This window comes from Colletes latitarsis, chromosome 10 (genome assembly GCF_051014445.1).
Source record: "Colletes latitarsis isolate SP2378_abdomen chromosome 10, iyColLati1, whole genome shotgun sequence".
Taxonomy (NCBI): domain Eukaryota; kingdom Metazoa; phylum Arthropoda; class Insecta; order Hymenoptera; family Colletidae; genus Colletes; species Colletes latitarsis.
The window spans coordinates 15,254,450-15,277,660 of NC_135143.1; the positions used below are offsets into that span (position 1 = coordinate 15,254,450).

The 23,211-nt window shown below is 43.3% G+C and overlaps 1 protein-coding gene across 3 annotated transcripts in view; it reads right to left on the reverse strand.

Moving 5' to 3' along the window:
• Positions 1-4,322: 4,322 nt before the first annotated feature.
• Wat (worker-enriched antennal transcript) overlaps positions 4,323-23,211 on the reverse strand; it is a 48,150-nt gene continuing 29,261 nt past the window's right edge. For 2 of the 3 annotated variants that reach the window (XM_076774152.1, XM_076774153.1), the window contains exons 2-4: positions 13,981-14,110; positions 11,490-11,588; positions 4,323-6,701 (exon numbers count right to left, since the gene is read on the reverse strand). In XM_076774152.1, coding sequence (XP_076630267.1) covers positions 6,676-6,701; positions 11,490-11,588; positions 13,981-14,110 — 255 coding nt within the window. In that variant the 3' untranslated portion in view covers positions 4,323-6,675. The remainder of the gene's footprint in view (positions 6,702-11,489; positions 11,589-13,980; positions 14,111-23,211) is intronic. The other variant, XM_076774154.1, reaches the window with a different exon arrangement.

Sequence of the window (23,211 nt, forward strand, 5' to 3'; positions counted from 1 at the left end):
TGACAGCATCGATTCAACGAAAGATCTCGAAAGATTTCGACGGTGAATCGGAGGCGGGCGACGAGAAAAAGCGAAAGGGAATGAACCGAATCTCTATTTTCGCAGGCTCGCGCGGAAACCTTTGAATAGACGCGATAAGGATCTTATAACCATGCAAGGGGACGCCTGGATGGATGGCAGGGTGTTGTGAAATATAAAGTAAACTACCTGACATTGTCGCGATACGAAGAGGCGCATCGCCGCTTGAATATTGATGCACCCGGTTTCCGAAGGGAAGATGAAAGGGGCTGTTCTCGCTGGAAGGTTTTTTAATAATGAATTCGAACTTTCTGCGTCGCGGATTTTCTCCCGGACGCCCGAACGCTTCCTCCGTTTCTCGGGCCAGCCCTCCTCCGTTTCCTTTGAATGCGCGGAACGGAGGCAAAAGGATTGGTATTTAAATTTTCTTCGGACGAAGTGCCCCTAAAAGACTAAATTACGTATTTTCCAGCAAGAGGAGGAAATCTCGTGCGCGCAGGTTTTACGTGCAAGTTTCGTCCGCGGATCAACAAAGGGAAACATTTTCGGAAGACTTTCACTACAAACAAGAAAATCGGCTAAACAAGGGACGCCCGAAGCTTTCCTAAAATGGACGTAATCGCGTCAAGGGCTTAAATCGCCGAGCGTAGAACCACACATCTAACCCCAGAACTGACTGATGGGCTTCGTCGTTTCGCTAACGTGATTTCATGTCGTCGACCTGACGAGTAGCTGTCGGTCTTCCAGAGCGGACATTTTTAGAATTCAGGCTAATCAGAAGGAACACTGCTCCACGATTCTCCCGATAAGGACATTTAAAATTTCTTCGTTCTCAAAGAGTACAAAAATCCGCCTAACCGGATGATTTAAAGTAAGATCGTGTCGATTTTTTGCCACCAAAAATTATTCAGCACCTCCAGAATTAATAAAATATTGCACAGCAAGCGGCACCTGTTGGCAAACAGCTAACAGTGCTCGTCGAGATCACGTTGGATCAATATTACGAGACGATGGTAAGAGAAAGGCTCGTGTATACTCGGTTCGAATCTCCGCTACGAAGAAACTCGCGCGATATTTCGCATGAATTTCAATCGAGATTACCCAGATTCCAGACTGAACATCGAGAAATTTTCAACGAAATAGCTATGGAATTTTGAATCCACGTTAATATTTCTGATAGAATGTTTTAACGATAGCATTGTTGCTTTTCAATCGGTATTTTCCTTCGGAAACGTTCCCAGCTGTCTGTTCGCTTTATTTTATAAATTTCACTTTAGATTACCCTTCAATCTGGCAGTCAGCCACCTGTCAGCGGCGCAAGGATGTCTATCGACGTTTCGAGCGAGCAAAGTATTGGCAGCTTTCAAGCAATTTCAACACACTTTCCGACGCGTCGATTCGTACGAAACGTCTAGACGAGATCCTCGCGATCTTCATAGTCACAGTCGATCGATTTCTCGATCGACAGCTCATTGTCTGGCGAACAATGTAAAGAACGAACGCCGGGCGTTTCTGGAAACGAGATCGTAACGAAATCACTTGGCTACATTAAAATTCGCGTGACACTTCATAAAAATAAAATTCAATTATTTTAATGAATCGTCTTTTCGTTCGATACTTTCCAGCTCTTTGAAGGTGTGCAAACCGAAGAAGTAGACCGGATATTTCGACTCTCGCAGGTGCCAAGTTCACGGATAACATGACTACTCGTTCTCTAAGGTCCACGCTGACGTTGCAAATCTCTCGTAGCTAGATAATAAATTGCGACACCGATTTATTCGTCGATCAATATTTTCAACGGCGAGTAACACGCTCCGATAGCCATGTGGTTTACGGTTTACGCTGGTACACGTGCGATTAATTTCGTTACGTAACGAGACTATGATGTGAGGTAATGAGGGAATAACAAGTTCGGCGCGATAAGAGACGAGTTTAGCGGCGTGGGATTGCAGATCGATTCACGGTAATTTTGAAACTGGTTCCGCCGGTTCGCGGCAAAAAGACTGCTTATTGCAAGGCGCTGCAACGAAGTTGAAAATAGTAAATGTTCGCTGATTTTTCCGGTAATTTAAAGGAGCAATAGACACCCCACCGCGAGATGCAGTGCGGTAATTAAGTCCTAACCGGTACGGAAAAACGACTTGCTACTTCTAATAACGAGCGAGGTTAATTTCACCCGAAATTAAAACCGTCTAAGCAACGGGACTGTAAGCAACCAAATTAACGAAATCAGATATCGACAGGGGAGTCAAATGTTCTGCGCGTTAATCAAGCTTTTAACGAGGATTGAAAGTAAAAATATGATTCGTAGAAACACCTTTCTAAAGTGAGTTAATTCTATATTAATCTTTTTTCTTTACGAAACAAAGAATTGTTATTATCGTCGAAGCGAAATCGTCGAGTCGAGGAGGAAGGCTGGAAAAAATGTTAAACAGGGCGATAACGAAGTTCCGATCGACATTGCCACACGAATTCGAGCAACGAACAGCGTCCTGACGTCGTTAGCTCTCGCATAATCCGATCGGCGAAGTTTGTCGGGGCCAAACCGGCTGTTTACTTATTCGACGGGCTTCCGATAAATTCGTTTCGCTGGAAACCACCAAAATGCACGCCGGGCGATAATCGATTGGGCATTTGTTCGGTAGACTGGAAGCTACCGATACCAATTGTAGAGCGCCGGTTCGAAGTATGCGACGATAGAGGGTGGGCCACGGAAAACGTTCCAACAGCTCGGGGAATTATGTGGGCTTTATAGTCGAGACACGAAGCTGCCGCCTGTGATTGGGAATTGTTGCTTTCCCTCGCGCGTCTATCTTTCGTTATTAACCTTCTATTTTTCTCTCTTTGTCTCGCTCGGACCAACGTAACCACGTCAATTTCGCGTAATTGTATCGACGTTGCTTCCGGCGTATCGCCGTTCGAAACGTACGTCGCGCAGGAATCGACGAAATCGAAGGGAAAGCAACGGATCTTACGTTATTTCACGGATATTTAACTTTTAAAATGCTAATTCGCTATTTTTCAACCGACGATTCGACCTTAAAACGACGTCGCGTGTCTGTGGCGACTCGAGTACTTCTTTCAGATCCGTTGAGACCTCCGGGAAGCTTCCATCGAGGATTTAAGAACGAAGAAGGAGGAAGACGAATAGTAATTTCCTATTTTTGCATTTGAAATAAAATCTGCGGAAAGTTTTCCTATAAATTTATGTCGAAATTGATCATTTGAACGACAAATCACGCGAGTGGTAACAGATTAATTCTATCTGGTTCGTTCTGAAAGAGACGAAGCGCGAGTCGATGGTCTCGAAATCGCAAGTAGATACAGACGTTGTTAGTCAGACAACCTAGCACGCCGCGATCCCTCGCAAAGGAAAAACATTTATAATTAAGATCACGGTGGTTCCAGCCGGACAAAGTGGAGCTACGGTAAATCTTGATGATCCAACGAACGCCTCGTTAATCATTTACGAGAGAGATTAGCCCCGCTGACTCAGCCATTAGCTTTGTGTGACAGTCGGAGAACGGCGTGTATTTCGTTTCCCGCGGGACGGAACGACGTATTAACGTTCTCCGCACGCTTTCAAATCTCCTGCTAAGCCTTCTAATTCCGGACCCGTTACTTTTTGCGACGATAAGAGTAGAGTCGTGGCCAGAGCTCCTCGAGAATCAAGGGTCTTCGTTAACTTCGAGGCTAGCCAACTACAGATACGTCATTTAGGAAATCTAAATTCGTCTACGTTATCGTGCAAGTTCCAGTAATCTAAAATATCAGGTCATCCAATAAGTCTGGGTCGAATTTTGTAACAAACACAATATTTCAAATCTTGATAGCCTGATATTTTCAAATTTTTCACCCACTATGATGCAACGCACGAAGTGATAATCAAATGGGGCAATATCTGTAGAATAATGTATGTACGATAGGATTTATCACCGAGATTCGTGTAATATTTTTTGGATATTCCTAACGCGTCTGGCCTAACGTCGTCGCAATGAAAAATTATTTTGTTTGATAGACTTTCTAAATGACCGTAATATTTTCACCACGATACCACCCCTATTTTTCTTGTGCGTATAAAGCAGAATTATTATTAATATTATTTACCTGCGTTGTAAGACCTTGGTGGCACGGGCCCAGAAACTTGTTTGCAGACGTTTATAGAGGAATGCGATTGTGTATCTGCGCTATGCATAGATGGGAGATTCAAGGATCAGTTTTAGAAGGAATTGCGAGTCAGCCTGCGCAAGGCCTGCACGTCTCGCAACTGCTGGCACAATCGAAAACAGAGCGATTCTACATGCAAAAATAAACGAAAAACGTAGAATAATATTTTTTCGTCCGAGTAACGTTCTCGACCGAGTTACCCAGCCCACGAATCTCTACATTTCCGGGTCGTGTTTCTATGCGTATAAATTTAATTACGCGAAAGTAATATTTCTGGTTATAAATTGTTGCTTAAAAAACATTTACAAGCGTAATAGACATTTATAGCCGGACTTATTGCATGGACTTTCGACCGAAACAAGTTTTCAAATTTTCTCGTAAACAGAGACTCTCGTACGAAAAAATGTTATTCTATATCTTAGATTTATTTTTAATACTTTAACGGCCACCATTACGAGTAAGTGACTTTACCGTTTCGGTCACTTATTTGTCGAGATTGTCGAGGACTTAGTAAAATTGATATTCGTATGTTTTCGTAATTATAAGACTAAGTGGAGGTAATATTTGCACATTTATAAAATGTCAGAAATTGAAATTGTTTTCGCGTGAAACTTGCGGTCATTAAAGTGTCAAATCACCTGGCTCTCATTTGTAAAACTCACTATGGAACAGTCTTTTTGGTATATAATAGTACTTATTCGATAATTCTCACCATATGTACTACAAATATAAGCACAAAGTAAAGTATAATACACGAGTTAAATAGAGAAGGAAATTATAAACATTTTCTGTACCACCTTCGAAGGATTCATTCTGTACAAATAAATCGTATAATTTCTATTAATGTTATTATTACAACTTGTATTTAATATATTTAATTTTCTATTTGAGCTAGTCGAGAACAAACCGCAAAATTAAAGGCGAAAGATTCTCTGTTAATTAACCGAGCATCGAATCGCAGAATCTAGATTAGAAATATCGACGCGTTCGGTTGCCAATGACTCGCTAACGATCATTATGCCCGATAATGCCTATCCCTCCCTCTCGTGCCGGTTTCCGATGTTTCCGATACACCCGTCGTATCAATTATCAAGCAGACTTCACCGCGATCATGATTTCGCCGCGGAATTAATTTCCCCGTGGATCGTTGCGCCCGGATAATCCGCGCGTCGTTCGTAATTACGCTAACGAGATCGCCGCTCAGCGTCTTCGATAATCGGAGGCAATTACGTCACGAGCATAGTCACGATGGACGTCCGTTGTTATTGCCAGGCATAGTTTCGCCTCGAACGAATCGAGAGCGGCCGTCGAAGCCGCATTAACGTCGAGAACTTTCGCAAGCGTCGCTGAAAATGTGAGCCGATCGCGGCTGTATCGATCTCCCGCCGATTTATTGGCCTGACCGTGTTTCTTATTGTAATTGCTTCTTACTGTTTTGCTTCTATTATGTCGCGGATCTCCATACCTATCGCGGCATATTGTTCCAGAGAAAAGTAAAATCGTCAGAAAACATGACTAGACGTTACGTTTAATATTTCTTTTCTAACGTGTGTCTTTGCTAAATAAATTTACGAATTTATCTGCAAGACGTCGATAACTGACTAAAGTTTATCAAAATATCAAAGAACAAATGTTCCTTCCGGCGACGGATTCGACGCTCGCATGTGTCATTTTCAAGTACAGCCATAATTAAAACGGTTGGGCACGAACTCGACCGAGATTTAAACGGCCGAGGCAGGCATGCGTGTCAATGCAAATCGTGATCGAATTACGAAAAATCAACCGACCGTCGAGAAAAAATTTCTTTCATCGCGATAAAGCGTTCCATGATCGACAATCCCGTATCGCGATAAAGCAACACATATTTACAAGATTTTATATTCACTTTTGGGGATCGACGATCGCCGGTAACGGTTCAACGACGACTGGCGTTAGGCTTCGCTGGCCTGTTCGTTTCGATTAAACGCTATTTCATCAACGTTGAATAGTAAACACTGGACGACGGACTTTCTTAATCGATCGTGGCAAACTGGTTTGGATCGACATCGTTTCGTAAACAACGAGTGTCTGAAGGAAAATTCAACAACTTTTAACGACCCGAATTAAATGACGAATTGTAGAGAGAAGAGTCTAAAAAATTGCGAGATAAAAATCGAAATTATACTATACCAACGCTTCCGTGAACCGCTTCGAACTTAATGGCTACAATTACAGAAATATATTAGGCATATATATTAGCTTTGCATCTCTGTATACATAAATACTGTTAAAAGCGTCCTCGAGTACCATTAGAAACACGTTCTAGCACTCACACGCTAAACATTCTTGAGCCACACACTATGTGCGAGCACAGAATTCTTTTCCCCTGAATTGCTCCTTACGAGGATCCTCGATAGCTTTCTGGGGACTCTTTGGATCCGTACTGCTTCCTATCGATGATGTTCGGTCCTCCACCTTCGTCATCGATACCCTTGCGATGCCAGTTATCCGTTAATAATAGAAGTACCTGTAGAAGGCTGCAACAAAAAATTACACACATTTATTTATTAGTTAAAATCTTTGGTGCGGGGGCGAGGTTGGACAAATGTATTTTTCAACGTCAACTTTATTAACATCGGAGGTATTTAAAATAGAAGTCGACTATTAAAATCTCGAAGCACTTTTTCTCGACACTCTCCATCGAAAAGCCTTTCTTTCCTAACAGAGTTTTCGTAGCCACGAAGATTCCCCGGTGAAGGCGAGATCCAGCGCGATTTTCATCTACGATTGCTTGGTTAACTGGCAAACTCCCGTTTCCGTGAGTAATCATCGGGACACCTGACCACCGGTAATGAGAAGTCAGGCCCGGGACCACTTCAAAGCCGTTAATTACAGGACCCTCGTCACCGTACCTCGACGCCCTTCCCTCTCGTCTTCTCCCTTTGATTGGTAAGTGCTCGGTTTTCTGGCCGCTGGGCTCCGGGAGCTCTCTCCGCGCGCCAGCCCGTACGCGACGCTGACAATAAAGTTAACCGCGACGCAAAAGGGAGAACCGAGTAAGTTCCATTAGGGAGCCTAAAGGGCGTTCGTAAATTTAGACCCCCTCGAGGGTGGCAGGCTCGCGAGAGTGCTCGTTCTCGAGAAGGGCTATTTGTTGCTCGCGTCTCTCGATGCTACGGTTGATTAATTTTTCAGGGGACTAACTTTTCAAGATTATTGTTTTCTCTACTTTTGCATTCGCCCCGGCCGATTCGAGAATTCCACGCCAGCCATTGTTTCATTGTTATCATTAGTCTTTCTCACCACTCTTCGGGTCAACTTTAATAAGATTTTGTATAATAGTCTTTAAACAAATGCAATTTTTACCAATCTGTTTGTACAATTAGATTCCTTACAAGGAAATGCAAAATTCATCCCTTTACGCTTCTTCTATATTTTTAATAGTTCGTGAGATATTCGAGCAAATAAGTTCACTGCGTGAAATTCACCCCTTCGACATGAACGATAAAAAACAAGTACAGGACAAATATTTTTGGTCATTTTGCAGAATTTCACCTAATCGTTTTTGCTGCGTTTTAACGAGCTTCAGAGTGCGTTCCTCCCCTGAATAAAATTACTCGAACGAGTGTTCCTTTACGATTGGAAGCGGTACGCTTGGTACGATAGGTAAAACTCTGTCGTACTTTCTGTGCGTTTCAAGCTAATATCCCGTGAAGCACTTAGTCGAGATGCTCCCGAACGGCGGAATTCTCTTCTTAGGGAGCATCCCTGGAAATGAAACTTCGTTTTTCACGCCCTCCTTTTCGACCCCAGAGAAATTTCCGGACAGGAACGTCCGGAGGGTAGCGGCTCTTTGCGCGTCGCCTAACTAAACGCGGATGGTCGAGCACGAGCCTCGCTCAAGGTTACCGTGAGCTTTGATTTCTGAAAGCTTCGACCAATCTCTGAACGCGTAGAAGAGGCCATGGAAACCCTCCATAGGTTAAACATTAAAGATTACAACTTCACATCAGGATGATTGCTACGATGGACAGAATTTCTAAAAGAACGGTAGTATTTATTCCCTCGTATTTCATCGTTAATACGACGAACAAAAAGGAATCTAAATACGACTCTCGAATTTTAGAAAAGCAAAATTTTCGTCTCACGGACAATTCGAAGGGTTTGGTCTGGAAAATAGGCGCGCCAACCCCGTGGTCTTCGAGTTCGAAAGATAATAAAAATATTAGCTCGCAGTAAGGAACAATGGCTACCATATGAAAGTATCTTCCAACGGATCAGTGGCGCATGTTTAACGAGCGGCAAATTAAATAATGCTCCGTACTCGTGTTATCGGCCTAGCCAGCGAGCTAATCTCGCGAATTATCTCGATAAAGTAGCGGTCGTTTTCCAACGACTGCCGGGCCCGACGCGGGTTTTAACGCGGTTTCTTACCCTTAGAGCGCCGCGACGTTAATCACCGCCCGGTGGCCGAGATTTACGTTCCCTCGCGTCGTATTCGCGAGCATTAACGAGTATAAAACCGCCCAGAAAGATATACGATGTACGAGCTCATAACCGACGCGTCTCCAAGATTTATTTACGCCTCGATCGACTTCTGTGTCCGCCGCGATCGATTGAAAACGCCACGGTACCCGGCGGCCATTGTTCGCCACAGTTCGAGCGAAATGCGACCACAGCTTCGAAAACTGGTTCCCACAGGGAGAAATCGACGATAAGAAACGAAGAAGACATTTTTCTGGAGGGATTTCTTTTGTTTCGTTTATATCGAAATTTCAATCTTGCGAACAGGTGTTCCGAAGTGAAACTGTCACTTATTTCGTTCGTGCGGTTTTTTCCCCGAGAAAAACTGGAATATCAACCAACGCTCTTAATTGGCAGTCTAAATCGAAAAATCTGAGTACATTAGAACGAATTTGTACCTGTCACATTTTTATAGATATTTTTATGTCTCGGTGTTTGCGGTTCTTGAAAACCAGTTTCCTAAACGTTGCTACTTTCCCGAAAGACTTTCAACTTTTGCTGTCAAAGGATCGAATGTATCTCCAAGAAATTTATTATCCAAAGATCCTACAAACGAAGCAAATATCCGGGACAAAGTCGTTCCTGCAGGAAAACGGTACAGAACGGTAATTTAATTTACCGCTATTACTTATAATCACGGTGTGTGTCTCGTAATGCTTCAAAGGGCAGCGGGTTTCGCGATCGAGGGCCTGTTTCTCTTAAATTATCTCTCGACCGCCTCGCTTGCGCGACTACGAACGGTCGGACGTTGGCAAAATTATGCGCGAAACGACCGTTAAAAATTCACGACGGATTAAATAACCGTTCGTTACGATTATTTTAAGTTATATTACCGTTCCTCGTTACCAAAGCGTACGAGAACCGCGAGCCATATTATATCCTTTCGCGTGAAAGGCGCGGCGAAATGCGCGCAATGGTTAATTCGTTAACGACGCTGACCCACGGTAAAGCGAGCAACGGTAGCCTAATGACGTGCAATCATGCATGCTCGTGATTATAAATCCTCAATTTACCTCCTACGTGGACTCCGGGACCGAACCCGTCTCGTCGTAAAAACCACGTAACGTATTAAGCGTTACCCGTTCGAGACGGAGAAAAATGCAAATTGAATTTCACTCTTAATTTTACTCGGCGATCATTTTTTTCCGCTTAAGCGACTGGCAGATTTTTATGGCCGGATTTGGTGGAGAATAATAATTATTTATGAAACGTTCGACGCGTTCGAGAAACGCTTTTCGCGGCGATAGTTCGCGACGTCGAGAAAGTGCAAAGAAACACGGTGAAACAAAGAGTGGCGAACTTGACCGTGACAGATCGGACGATGGAAGTCTAACGACCTCACCGGAAGTCCGATTTCAAGGTACCGAAAAAGGCGCGACCTTGTTGTCGACCCGAGTGACCTCGGAGCACCTGTTACGCCACGCGAAGTGGTTTGAGTAAGGTTACGCGCGCAAACGAGTTTAAGTCACGAGGCCGACGAAAACACTTTCACCAACCCGCCATAAAGCGGTTTCGCCTAAGTGGATCCCGCCAAGGCTGACTCTTCTTCGAGGAAACCGGTATTCCCTGTTCGACACTGCGAACCATCTACCAGGAAATCGCAACTGGACGAGGATCCAGAAACCGAGGCTACAGGGGCCGCCATTTCCACCAGGATTATTTCCTGACGCGATTTACGAGAGAAAATACTGCTATCTCGGGATTGGATCTGTTCGTTCATCGATTATAAACCGTAAGATATAGTGATTGATATTCCAAAGAGGTTCTCGCGTATTCAACCTAACCTTCGTCTTATTTATTAACGACATTTCCGCGTGCAGCGATTTTCTACGTTAATTTATCACGTGTAAATACATAAAGCTAGTCTATGTACAATATATACAAAACTATTATAGTCAGCAAGAAACTGGAAGCTCGTATAGTACCATAGCAAATGACTTACCTTTCGCATCTTCTCTGTCTTATGTACAAAATGTTAACAACACAAGTATAGGAATTGGAGCAGACGTCCGGTCTATTCAACCGTACGTTTCTTAGCGCGGATTAGCACACATATGTACATCTTATTAGTGCGTACGCGACAGGTTAGCGTTAAACAAACACCCTCGTTCTTTGCGAGTGACTTCTGAAGTCTACGCGGAAGGTCGCTTTCGAGTGACACGAAGGTTGCGTTACTCTTCCTCGTAGGCGTTTGTTAGAGGCTCGAGAGGTAGAGGATCCTCGTCCTCGGCGGGTTCACGATCGCGAACAGGATGGGATCGTCTTTCGCGGAAACGATCCAAGGATCGAGCGTGTGGCCTCCGCTCGGATCCTGGAGGCGATTGGATTCATTGACATTGTGTACGCGAACAGTTTAGCGATTAATCAAGAACGCGCGTGCTCGATGGATATTTAAATGAAATTGCTTCTGCGCAAACATGGAAACCAAAGCGTAAAAATGGCGAGATTCAGGATGAAATCGCGTGACGTTCGATCGACGCAACTGCGTGGTTCGTTTAACTAGCTACGAAGATACGATAGAGTAAACTGGGACAGGGACGGCTGGATGATTCGACGTGTGTGGCAACAAATAAATAGCGTTTTATTCACAAGTTAAGTGCACAGGGCTGCGAGAGGAGCCGCAGGGTTGCGCGACGGTGCTCGGGGTTAGTTCTCCGGCCCACCCCCCAAAAGTTACTCGTCGCCTCAGTGAGTCTTTGGTGGTCTATCCTCTCGTATCGCTCTTTTCGCCCGTTCTTTCCTCGCGCGAACGAAAAAAGCGGTCGCTTATCTCGCCGCTCAGAATCCAAACGACGATTTACCTGGGTTGGGTGGCACGAAGCCGTATCCGCTCGCGCCCGCTACCACTCCGCTCGTGTCGGCGCTGTTCGGCGGAGGACCGGGCGGGAACAACACTGGACCTGGCAAAGGAAACGATTATGTAGTTTAAAATCATTCGTTAATCCATGATTTTCATTTAACGATACCATTTTGTCGAAGAAAAGGATGAGAATTTCGACGAAAATATTTTTTTTCATGATGGAGGTGTCAAACTCTAGTATAAGTAGAAACAGCGATTAATGGACAGACGCAGCAAGGAAGCTATACTTTCTTTCGACTTATTTTTGAACGCAGAATCACTCTCTTGTTTAATTGCAAATTACGGTGCAACGATATTCCGCTTTGCAAGCGTCCCGCGGAACGGTAAAAAAATTAATAGAATGATTAATACGCCTTGGCGAACGGAATCGGCTCGAGTTGCATCAGACGTCGCGCGAAACATTAAACGTCATCCGTCAAACGGTCCAGCGAGCGATCGGCGTCGTGTCGTGTTCGCGTTTCCGTCGGTCGGATTTCAATCTTCGCTGGAATTTTAATTAGAAGCGGCCCGTTCTTCCCACGAGCATTACCATTTATGAAAAATCATAAACGTTAACGAGGTCTCGGTAACGACCTGTCAAATCGCGATCTTTTCAGCCACCGTTTCGCTGCTTGCCTGGCGGAGATCGCGTATCGATGAGATCGCGCGAGAGTTCCAGCGACCTTGATGACCCGTCAAGATCGCGAGCACCGGCACTGCACGGGTGATCTTTATCGAAACTTGCACGAACAAATCGTAGATCTGCGCGGGACGAATCGTTCCGGGACTGCTGGATCGTTTACGCAAGGATCGCGAAGTCGGTGGCTTTCACGGTCGTTGTTCGAGCACGATCGACGATCGACGCGATCCGAGGACCTCCGCGACGACCTTTCCTTGCTCGATCTTTCGTTGCAGCTCTCTTACGTTGACTCTGCCGGTTCTGCTCGACGTTTTATAAACACGCTGATGAAGAGGATCGTGGAAAGGAATCGCGATCCAAGTTATCGAGACGAGGTTGAGTCACAGGGGAGAAAGATTTATCGTTACGAAAAACTGAAACGCCGTGGAACGAATGACCTAACACGCACGGTGGCTACGAATCGACCAGTTTGAGCGCAACTCGGCGTTTTGTCAGCGCCACTTTCCCGGTGATATTTATTGTAGGTGAGTTTGAACTTGGCACCCATTCCGGCGCACGTACGCTCGCGCCGCATTCCGCTCGATCGCAAGGACCGCGTATCCTGGTTACGTGTGCATCGACACGTGGCACACAGTAAATGTCAGATCGACGGAACTAATTTTAGAATGCGAGAAAACCCGAGATAATTGTCGCAGAGACTCTGGAGGCATTCGGATAAAAAAGAGTTTTGAACTTGGATAAATCGAGTTACTTCTTGTTGATCTCTTCGAGCAAAACAAGTTTCAGAAAAGTATATGTGGCAAAGAAACGAGCAACCAATTAGTTAATTGGCCAATTAATTGAATCATTATACCGCGAACGGGGTATAAAAAATAAACTCAAAATATAAAATATATTATACGTTTTCTTCGTAGGATATTTCGTTTTCTGGAAAATTTATTTTCAAGCTGCTTCAATCTTGTCTGTGAAAATAGAAAACTACTAATAAACATTATTCAATTTGCCTTCTGAATGAAATGATCAAACTAAAAAATCAACAAATAAGGACTTGTCAGATACAGAAGCTGAAACTTCGTTCGGTGATTATGTTTCCTGGTTTCCACAAAGGAGAAAAATCTGAACCGACCATTACCCATATTCTTGGCAGGCCAATTAACCAGCGATTAACCGAACCGTAAAAGATCGATACGAGTCTCGAGCACGGTGGTTCACATGTGCATCGAGAAATCGGGCCAGAATTGATCTTCTGCATTCGTAAACATGAACTTTCTTCTCTAAACGAACGCGTTAGGTTAATCACGAGTCTCCCACAAATCTCCACTGTGGCTCCGGCAAACCTGTTCCGGTAAAAGTGTTCACGTGTTCGCGGAAACGCCATGGAACCGATATCGAGATTGTCATCGTTCCTTCTTCCTCCTTCGTCATAATTTCCGCCCTCGATTTCGCGATCATGAGATCTGGAGATAATCGGTCTCGTTTACAATCGCGTCATGCTTCAGTGGGCACGCTCGCAGAATTTAATTACCGCGTAAATTCGCCGGGGGTCTGCTGCTCTAGCAATTAGTAAACATAATCTATAACACTAATACTGGATTCGAAGATAACACAGAATCTGGGCGTATCAACTTATTTGCAGACTTTAATTAAAATATGTGTATTACAAAGTCTTAAATGGTATCGTTTATCCTAAATTAATGAGGTGAATTATTATGAATGTGCCTTCCAAAGACGATTGTAAGTGGAAAGAAAAAATAATGGAACCTCGCAGACGGGTATTCGGGGTATCGACGATCGACGCGACGATTCTACGTACCCCTGTTCGATCGTGGATCCCGCATCCCGGCGGATTGCCTGAGATAAGGGCCGAATCCTGCGAAGAGTTGACTGTAGTCCTGAGCTGAGGCCACCGCCAGGACAACTACAACGAAGGCCAGCAGAATTTTCTGAAACAGAAACATCGATTCTATTAATTCGCAGCAAACTGCATCTGCGACTCTCCAATTATAGCATCCTCCACTTTCGTAAACGGTTCTCTCCTAATCTCCAAGCACAAAATTTTACCCCAAAAACGAAAGTCGAAATTGTTTCGCCTGTAATCACGCGTTCCCGTCCGACTTTAATTAAATCTCGAGGGAAAATCGCTACGGTTCACCGTGGAAACCGCTGGAAAGTAGTTCAAGCCCCGCTGAACCGGAAGCGCCGCCGCGATTAATGCAGCGAATTCCGCGCTGCGGCAGGGAAAAATGATTAACACGACGCTTCGTTAGGCGTGCTCGAAAATGCTTGTAACAGGGATACGGTAACATCGATCGAATGATTGACGACCGACCAGCCTCGTACACAGGGTGTACCCGATCGAAAGGGCAATAGTTTTCGAAAATTCAACCCTCATTAAACAAAAATCTCAGCAAATATTCTAATTTTTGCTGTTGGATCAACTCGAAACTAGGAAAATTTCTTATCAATCGCGTAAATCTAGAAATTATACAAACGATCGATGGATGAAATATTTATATAAAAACTATGCTCGTTCGCGGTATCTAATGTATTTTGTTCGTTGCAATTTGATGCTTCTATAAATACGTTTGATACGTGTTTCGTTTAATTGCGAATGAAATTCCTTTCCGTTTGGTTCCACCCTGTATAGCCACCGGACGGGGTGCAGGACAATTTTTACGAGCGGTTCGTTCGTTGGTTAACAATGAACGAGGATTTATGGACCAATAACCGGGGAATAAAATCAACGCTCGAAGTGCTCATTTAGAGGCTGTTAGTTCCCCCTAACGTTTCTATTCGATCGAAACCCGTCGCTCGGAATGCGAGCTCCTCGTAAAGAGTTACTTAATAAATTAACAAGGATGAATTACGGTGAACATCGTATACAACTCGGAGCACGGAGAGGTTTACGAGCTACTGTCTCGTTGAAGTCTGTTAAATATTTCCATTTTTAATCGATTCTTTCGTGTAGCAATCAGAGTGTGTACGTACGTTGCTCGTGATATAGTTGATAATAATTTTCACACGGAGACCTTTCTCTCGAACTTAAAATTTAATTGCTATTTCAAAGACCGGTTACGAAGTCAATCTCCCAGATAAACAATAAGTTAAGAACGATATAATCTACTCTCTATCGTAAAATGTACTTTTCTATGTTTACTTTCTTCCGAACGTGAGAGAAATAAAATTTTAATTGCCTTCGAACGGAATCGAAATCGACGAAGAATTGCGACACGGCCCCAGTTTCTCGACGTTTCCATCGAAGGGAATACATTAAACATAAATACCATAAAAACAGTTTATTAACGTGTTCCTTTTCCTGTTTCTATCCGCATATAAAATAAAACAGGAATATAAAAACTTTCGTATTGCATTATTATTCTGGATTCTTGAAGGAACTTCAAAGTCCACGGTCTGAAGTCAATAAATAATTGTTTATAATTCCAAGTATCGACAAGCAAATATCCCATTGCATCGAAACGTCGCGTTTGTTCGGGGGCGATAAAATTTTCTCGAGGCATTATCTGTTCCCGAAACGGCTACAATGGAGGCTCAGACTCGTAAAGACGACGCTGGGCCGTGGATCGATTCGGAAAATCCGATTTCGAGCCGTAAATTTCAGCGCGTATTCGCGCAAAGCCCAGAGTAAAGAAGGAAATCGAGAAAGGCGACTCGAGTCCCGCCACGCGCGAACGAGATCCTCTCGTTTTTCATCGAGTCGCTTCCCGTTACGTAAAACCTGATGAAATCGTTATGCTAGTTTGCGATTCGCTCGTCGCGGATTCCAGCGACGTTACGGTCTTGGGAACAGAGATCTCCGTGCCTACGAATAATTGCGCGCTCAGATCACGCTGATTATTAACCACGCCAGAGCCAGTCGCACGCGTGTTCATTCTTCTATCGGTTTTCTGCATTGAAAGCAAGGTGAGCCACGTCATCGCCGCGCGATTTCTTTCGCCTGTCACACAATGTCAAGGCGATTAATTACCGTGAACTACGAGCACCGCGATAACAACCGCAATAACAACGGAAGATATCGCGAAACTTTCGTTATTCAAATTTCAAACATTGTCGTAACATTTGAAAACGTTGTTCCGAGAAGTCTCGAGTTCCATTAGAGACTGGTCATGAGGTTAATGAAATTCTAAATGAAATTTGAATATTACGTCAACGGATAACACGGAGCTGACCGATTGTTTAATTTCGGTCTCTGTTAATAAATCCGTCGCTGGGATCCAATTAAAATCCTGGCCGGGTTGCATAAAATGAATTCGCGTTACACGCCTGTTGCGTGAATCGAGTTACGGCATGGATTTGCTTGTCGCAACGGTAAAAGATGTTGTTCCGAGCGGCGAGAACGACAGCTTGATGATAAGTCTACGGCGAGCGCGAGCGCGGATCGCCCCGTTGATTGGCACCGGCATTAATTAGCGATCCTACCACGGACAAATAAAGTTGCAACTGTGTAATTTGCGCCTCCGGATTGCGAGGGCGGGGAGAAGTTACCCTCGGAGCGCGAACGTTTTCTTCGAATCGCGAGATGCCTCTCGAAGGAAAATGCTAATCCGTTACCGGGAAAAACTGAATTCCGAAGGCATTTTCTGGCAGCCACGGGAAGCATTGGAAGGCTGAATCGAGGCAACGATCCTAATTACTGATATTAGTGATAACAGAAAGAAGGAAGAGGCGACGACCACTAGAAAAATTACACAAAACAACAGAGTAAACTGTCTCTTGCAACTTTGCATCGAAACAATTTTACACCGACAATGTCAATGATGCTAAATAAATATCCCACGCAATGTTTGTAATATCAAGTTTTAAAGAAAAATCGATCCATAAAGCAAATTAGAAATCCGTAGAGACAAGTGTTTCCGACATCTGGTTACGTCGGAGACGGAAACGATTAAAATTGTTTCGTGAGACCGTATTGTTCCCATTGGGTCGAAGGGTGAAAACGTGGAAGAAACCGATTCTCCGAAGCTGCTTTTGTGGAGAGTCGGTTCGATTGTGGGTACGAAGGCACGAGGTCGCCCACAAACCGCGGCACACATGTGCGTGCACCGTGACGGTAGATCACGCCGCCGTGATATCCGAGCCAACGCGCGCCGATGATCGCTAGGAAAAACTGCGGCACGTAGATCCCTCGAGGTGTGCGTGTAATTTATGCCCCGTTGCGAAATAATTGTGAACAGTTGCATATTTGCAAGGGTGAAGCGCCTCGAAACGCAGCAGGGAACCCGAGAGGAGATAACGAGAGAAGCATAACTCGACCAACGTTTTCCACCGACGAATTAATGGACTTGTTGTTCGAGATTGATCAGAGTCGTTTTATTATGGGGTTGTTGTTGCCTTTCGGAGAAAGTTTTCGGTGAATGGATCGTTGCACCACGTTGGACACGGTGGGTGTGTTTTTTTAGCTCTGTATCGAGCGATTGGCCAACGCTCGAACGGTTCAAGAGTCTACGAACACTTTTACCTTCTCCACGCCCCTCCGGACGAATATTTTTGGTATAGTTCGAAGGGATATGGATCTACGAGTTCGCAATAAACCGGAGTCGTTGCGCAAATTCGAAGTTTAGAGCGAAGGGGATGGAGAATAAGGATTATCGGTTGTGTGAATTAAGATTTCAACGCCTGGTTTTACTCTGTTTCTTTCTTATTTCTTGTTTCGATAATTATAGAGGCAAACTACTGGTGTTGCTTTTGAAATCATTGGTATCCCTGTAATTGGTGTAACACAGATGCTTGACAACTATTTGGAAATATAGAGCAGTTCGATAAAAGAACTCGGTATTTTGTCTTGTTCTGATCTATGGGAAAAACGTTATTTTGTATGGAAAAGTACGTTCAGAACTTTTACTTGACTTCGAGGCGTCGAGCTGTTTACTTTGCTTTTGTTTCGTTTTCCCTTAGCCGTCTCTCGATTTCCTTTCTATTTAATAATCAATGAACGACCGTCCCGATCTGCCCAGCATATAATTTTCCTTTCGTTTCGTGGAGAATTGCCTCAGGATGTTGGATTTCGCTCGTTTCCTGATAACTTTCGACATTCCTTGTTCGATAGTGCGAACCATCGAAAGTGCATAACACGTTTTGTTCCTACATTGTTCGACTCGTGATAAGCATCGTAGCCTACTGAGCGTATCATGAAGCCTGAATAACGATTACTTTCTCTGATAATGATCTCGATTATAAGTTACGATGCTGAAACTACCGGAGCATCGTAACAGTTCCTCGCCGAACGAAATAAAGGAAAATCAATTTAGCCCGAAAATATTCTTTCCCTCTGACGCGTTAAATTTATGAAATTGAACGGTAAAAGGTTCGACCCTTTAACCCTCTATTGCGTAACATACTCGATCGAGAACCTAATCGAAGCAATCCGCGTAAAGTTCATCGAGGAAATTCTCAGTGATTCATGATGTTCCTTATAGGGACACGTAATAGAGCAGGTTCAGTTGCTCGTTATCTAGTTTCAGTATAAATTGATTCCTCTCTTGAAAGGTGAAATGAAATTCACCCAACATATTAAAACATTATTTTAACTGAAGTTTATCCGTCTATTAACTCTTTTTCTTTTGGAAGTACAAGGAGACGGGATCTAGTGTTGTGAAACAACATTTTCAGACGCATTAAATCGAAATTCTTTTACGAATCCAAAGACTAATAAATACGTATCTACCGTGCCAAACTTGGAAATTAAATTGGAATCGACTGAAATAGGTATTTACTAATCAAATTTTGATCAATCCTGACGAATCCTTCACCCACCACGAGCTGCGAAACGATCAACCGTCCAAGGGTTAGGGATCTATCGAAGAGCCAATATTCCAGGTGTCAACGAACGCGTTCAAGGGGCGTAATTTCATTAGATCCAAGAGAAAGGCAGCTTCCCGTCGACGCAATGATCTCTCGATCGTTGCGTACGAAACGGGACCCCGTCGAGTTTCGAGTTTCGAGTTTCGAATTTCTCCCTCGACGTGTACACGCGTTGCATCTCGAACACATTACGCCTGATCCATTAGATCGTGTAGCGAAATATTCAGTCAAGTGCTTCCGCGTTTAAAGCCAAGAGAAACTGCCCTCCCCTCCTGCTCCAGCGTTCGCTCCAACGAGCATTCTACGTCATTAATAACAGTCGATGCAACACAGTTGCATCTGAAAACCGGACGCGAGTTGCGTAACGGGAAAACGCACGCGTCGATGAACGGGAAGGCCCGCGATTTTCCAAGGGGGAAATCTCGACGAGTTTCCGGTCGCGGCTAATTTCGCGACACCTCGAACGCAAAGACGTTGCCCGAGGAAATTTTCGCGCGAAATCGACTCGTTAAATCGCTGCTGCGTCGGTCTTATAAGTTTCTCTTTTTTATGGCCAGTTTGAGCCGCTATCGTAATCATGAGGACGAAATAAACGAAAAATTCTCTGACTCGATCAGGGTTTCTTTTTTTTTTTTAACGATCGTCAGGTTTCACGGAGGATTACTTAACGAAAATAAAGAAGAAACGATTATTCAATGCAGCATTTCTTCGTTACGTGTCGATTTCCATTTCGAGTGTTATTTAATATTAATACGAAAAACTTTGGAGATTCTTGAGGTTCTTTCTCCTCCGAAGAATTCGCTCTACGAGACTGGACTCGTTTTTCACTGATAACAATAGTGTACAGAAATCGCATGGTTCATTTGCGCCCGTGTCTTTCATCGCGCTAACTGGAATGCGAATACGTTACGAGCACTTGGAAGACCATTGTCACAACACGCCCACATCGTGTCGACGGAAAATGTTATCTGTTTGCTTTTACTTTTGCTGCCACGGTGGCCGCGTATGACGGTAGCCGTAAAACAATAATCGTTTCGTCGTGAAACTGGTTTTTTCTTTTAACGGGACGCGTTATAAATCTTTCGAAGCGATTACAAAATTGAAAACGCGTGGCAGGTTTCCGCAACTTTTCTTTGCAGACGCATTCGAGTTACGAGACCAATGCCGAATTTCAACACGGGCGAATTGTTGTAACTATTAGAGTCGAGCTTGCACAACGCGATGCATCGGAGTTTCAACGTTGACGGATGATGATAATATTGCCTTTTGCTCCGCAATTTGCTTATTTAAATTCAATTTCTAATTGATCTGGCAACGGGCAACTCTTCTTCGTTTCGACATTTTCGGATCTGTATCTGTAACTGTACATTTCCAAAGTTTTCACTATTCATTAATATAAAGTGAATTTATTGTGTACAGTTTGTTTGCAAAATTATTCGAATAACTTCCAATCAAAGATGTAATGTTTAAAAGTTGTATCGTGATTTTTAAAATACTTTTATTAGAATGGTTGAGCGCGTGTTGATTTTAAAGGGCAATCGATAGTGTTTCTTATGGTGTTTCAAATAGTGAAGGAAATGGTTTCTGGAGCCTCGCGGTGCGATTGTGCAAGATGGGTGATAATCGAGGTCGGTCGTTGAGAAAATTCGACGGAATGCGCTCTGGGAACGAAACGACGCCACTCGAACGAGGAGAAATCACTATCGGCGTTACGGAATTCGTTAATCGTGTCGGGGATATGAGAGTTTGCATAAATTCGTCATATGTCTTTTGCTTTTTTATGTAACGGCTTTTATTCACCATATATTACCCCGGAGGATTTGTACAATGGCCGCGTAACAATTTCCGAGAGATATTAAAGAAATACTAAGAAACAAAGGGGCCATTGTGACGTCGACGATCCAAGGGCCCATTGTTCGACAGGAAGTACCTTAAAAGAATGCTTGTGGACGGCGCGACGGGACGTTACTTTAAGCAAAGAAAATTCAGGGCTATTTTCTTGACCCTGTAATAATCGGACTCGTAGTCTCTGTTTCTTCCGGTGATTGTTGGAATTTCTAAGACTTTTTAAAAATTGTTCTCAGCAATGGAAACTCTTCTTTTCTTCTCGATATGTGAGAAGTTGTATAAAAAATATACCAAAAATTTAGACTTTTTTAAAATGACATATTCCACCAGTGGTCATAAATTACTTGATACAAATATCAATGATTGCAGATAAAATAGTCAATAAATACTATGACTAACGTGCTGAAAGGTTAAAGGTAACCGAGTGTGGAAATCACTTGGTACCGAATATGACAAATAGCTCTGACATACACTAAGTATTCATACTCATTTAGTTATTAATTGTCTCCATATACGTAAGTTCCACTAATCATTATTGCTTTGTCGTATCAGGAATAATATTAATTTTCCTTTCCAAGACCAATCACGCAATTGTTGCACACGATTAAAATACAACTTTATCCAGCTACTTGTTGCGAAAGAAAATCAAATGTTACAATAGCAAATTGTTCCGAAAGTGCGTTCAGTGAAAGTGCGCATCTCCGATTGCGATTTCATAGCGAGCGCGTGTCGCGGTTCTCGCAATTCTCGAGTGCTTAGAGATTTCGTGTTTGGCGACGAGCCAGTTATTACGAGAAAATAGGGCCAAAGGTGTTGGAAAACAAACCGTCTTCGTAATTAGAAAGTAGAACGACCAGCCTCTGCACGTGACCATTGAATTTATATCGGTTCTATTCGTGCAACGCTTGTAAAATTATCGACCACTCAAGCACACGCAACAGGTATTGTGTGAATACCTCGCAACACGAAACAGAAAATCGTATCTGCATGATAATTTGCACACACGATTTGTAAAGAACGACTTGTAAAAGTTTCGTGGACGCTTTGGCCAATCATCGACACTTACGCAACGATCCTCGCTGTTCGTTACAAAATATACGAAACTTTATTTTGAAATTGAAACATCGCGCGAAAGAAAGTCCTCTATAATTTTGCTTCGTTATGACTAATAGGAAAATCTTTTTTTTTTAAATAGAATTTTGTTTCTTGCAACTCATTTAATGATACCACTGTAAATCCATAGATACAGAATTTTATACCTTAAAATATCGAGAAATGTAAAAAATCGAGGAGTAAAATTTTAGCCAATAACAATCTCTGTTAAATTCTATTACTGGCGGGGAAAGTAGAAATAATCAATTTAAAGCAGGCAAGCGCACATAACGTATTCTAATAAGTACCTATTACACTCTCGACACGTCTACTTAATGATTCATTTAACCTCGAACACGAGAACTTCCTTTTTCATCGATGCCACTTCCGATCTAATTCTATCGATATAGTAAAGAGTCCAGTCCGACAGGTTTCGTGGATCGATCGATATACTGCAAACTCGTCGATTGATCAACTTTTCTCACAGAGTCGAAGCTCGTATAATCGTTGAAAACATTATGTCAGTCGTGTGAAAGGGGTAAACTCGTTCTCGAAAATCGAGAAAAAGGAACGACACTTCTCAACGTGTCGTCACGGTTCGACGATCGCCGGGAAAAGTAAAGCGCGGCATTTCTCCGTCGTCTAGGAACCAAGAGAGCGGACACAGAGCTGAAAATCGCCACCGTTCACCAGGGGATTTTTCTCGACCGATGGTTTCGAAAAGTCGCAACAAGTTTACGGTAAACACGACCGAAAACCTGTCCTTTCGAGTCGAATTCGTTCGCCTGACTGCGTTTGACCACCAGAGTAGAAATTCCAAATCGTATCGATTCGAGAACCGACTTGTACCAGGAGCCTTCTAATCGGATTTAAGTCAGATCGCAACGATAAAAGTTAGAAATGTCGTCCACGATGAAAAGAACTCGCGATGCAAACAATAATTGCCCACCTTTCGAACGTATTCCAATGTTTTTCGGGGGGGGGGGGGGGGGGGGGGAAACAATAATACTCAAAGTTGAAAATTAGAAACTGCAGAAATTATTTTCTCTGATGGATAAAGACGGTGAAAGAGTCACTCTTGGTAAATATGGGTCAGATAGCAGACCATTGCACAGAAATTAATTGGTAGTTCGCGGCATGTTTCTCGGTGCAATAGAATCGACCAACCGCGCACGATCTGAGTCTGTGTTAGAAATAACGTTGGAAATATTCATATAAATAATTTGAACGCGATCTTATCAAACAAATTAAACGATTTTAGTTTCCTGTTTCGAAAACTATCTTC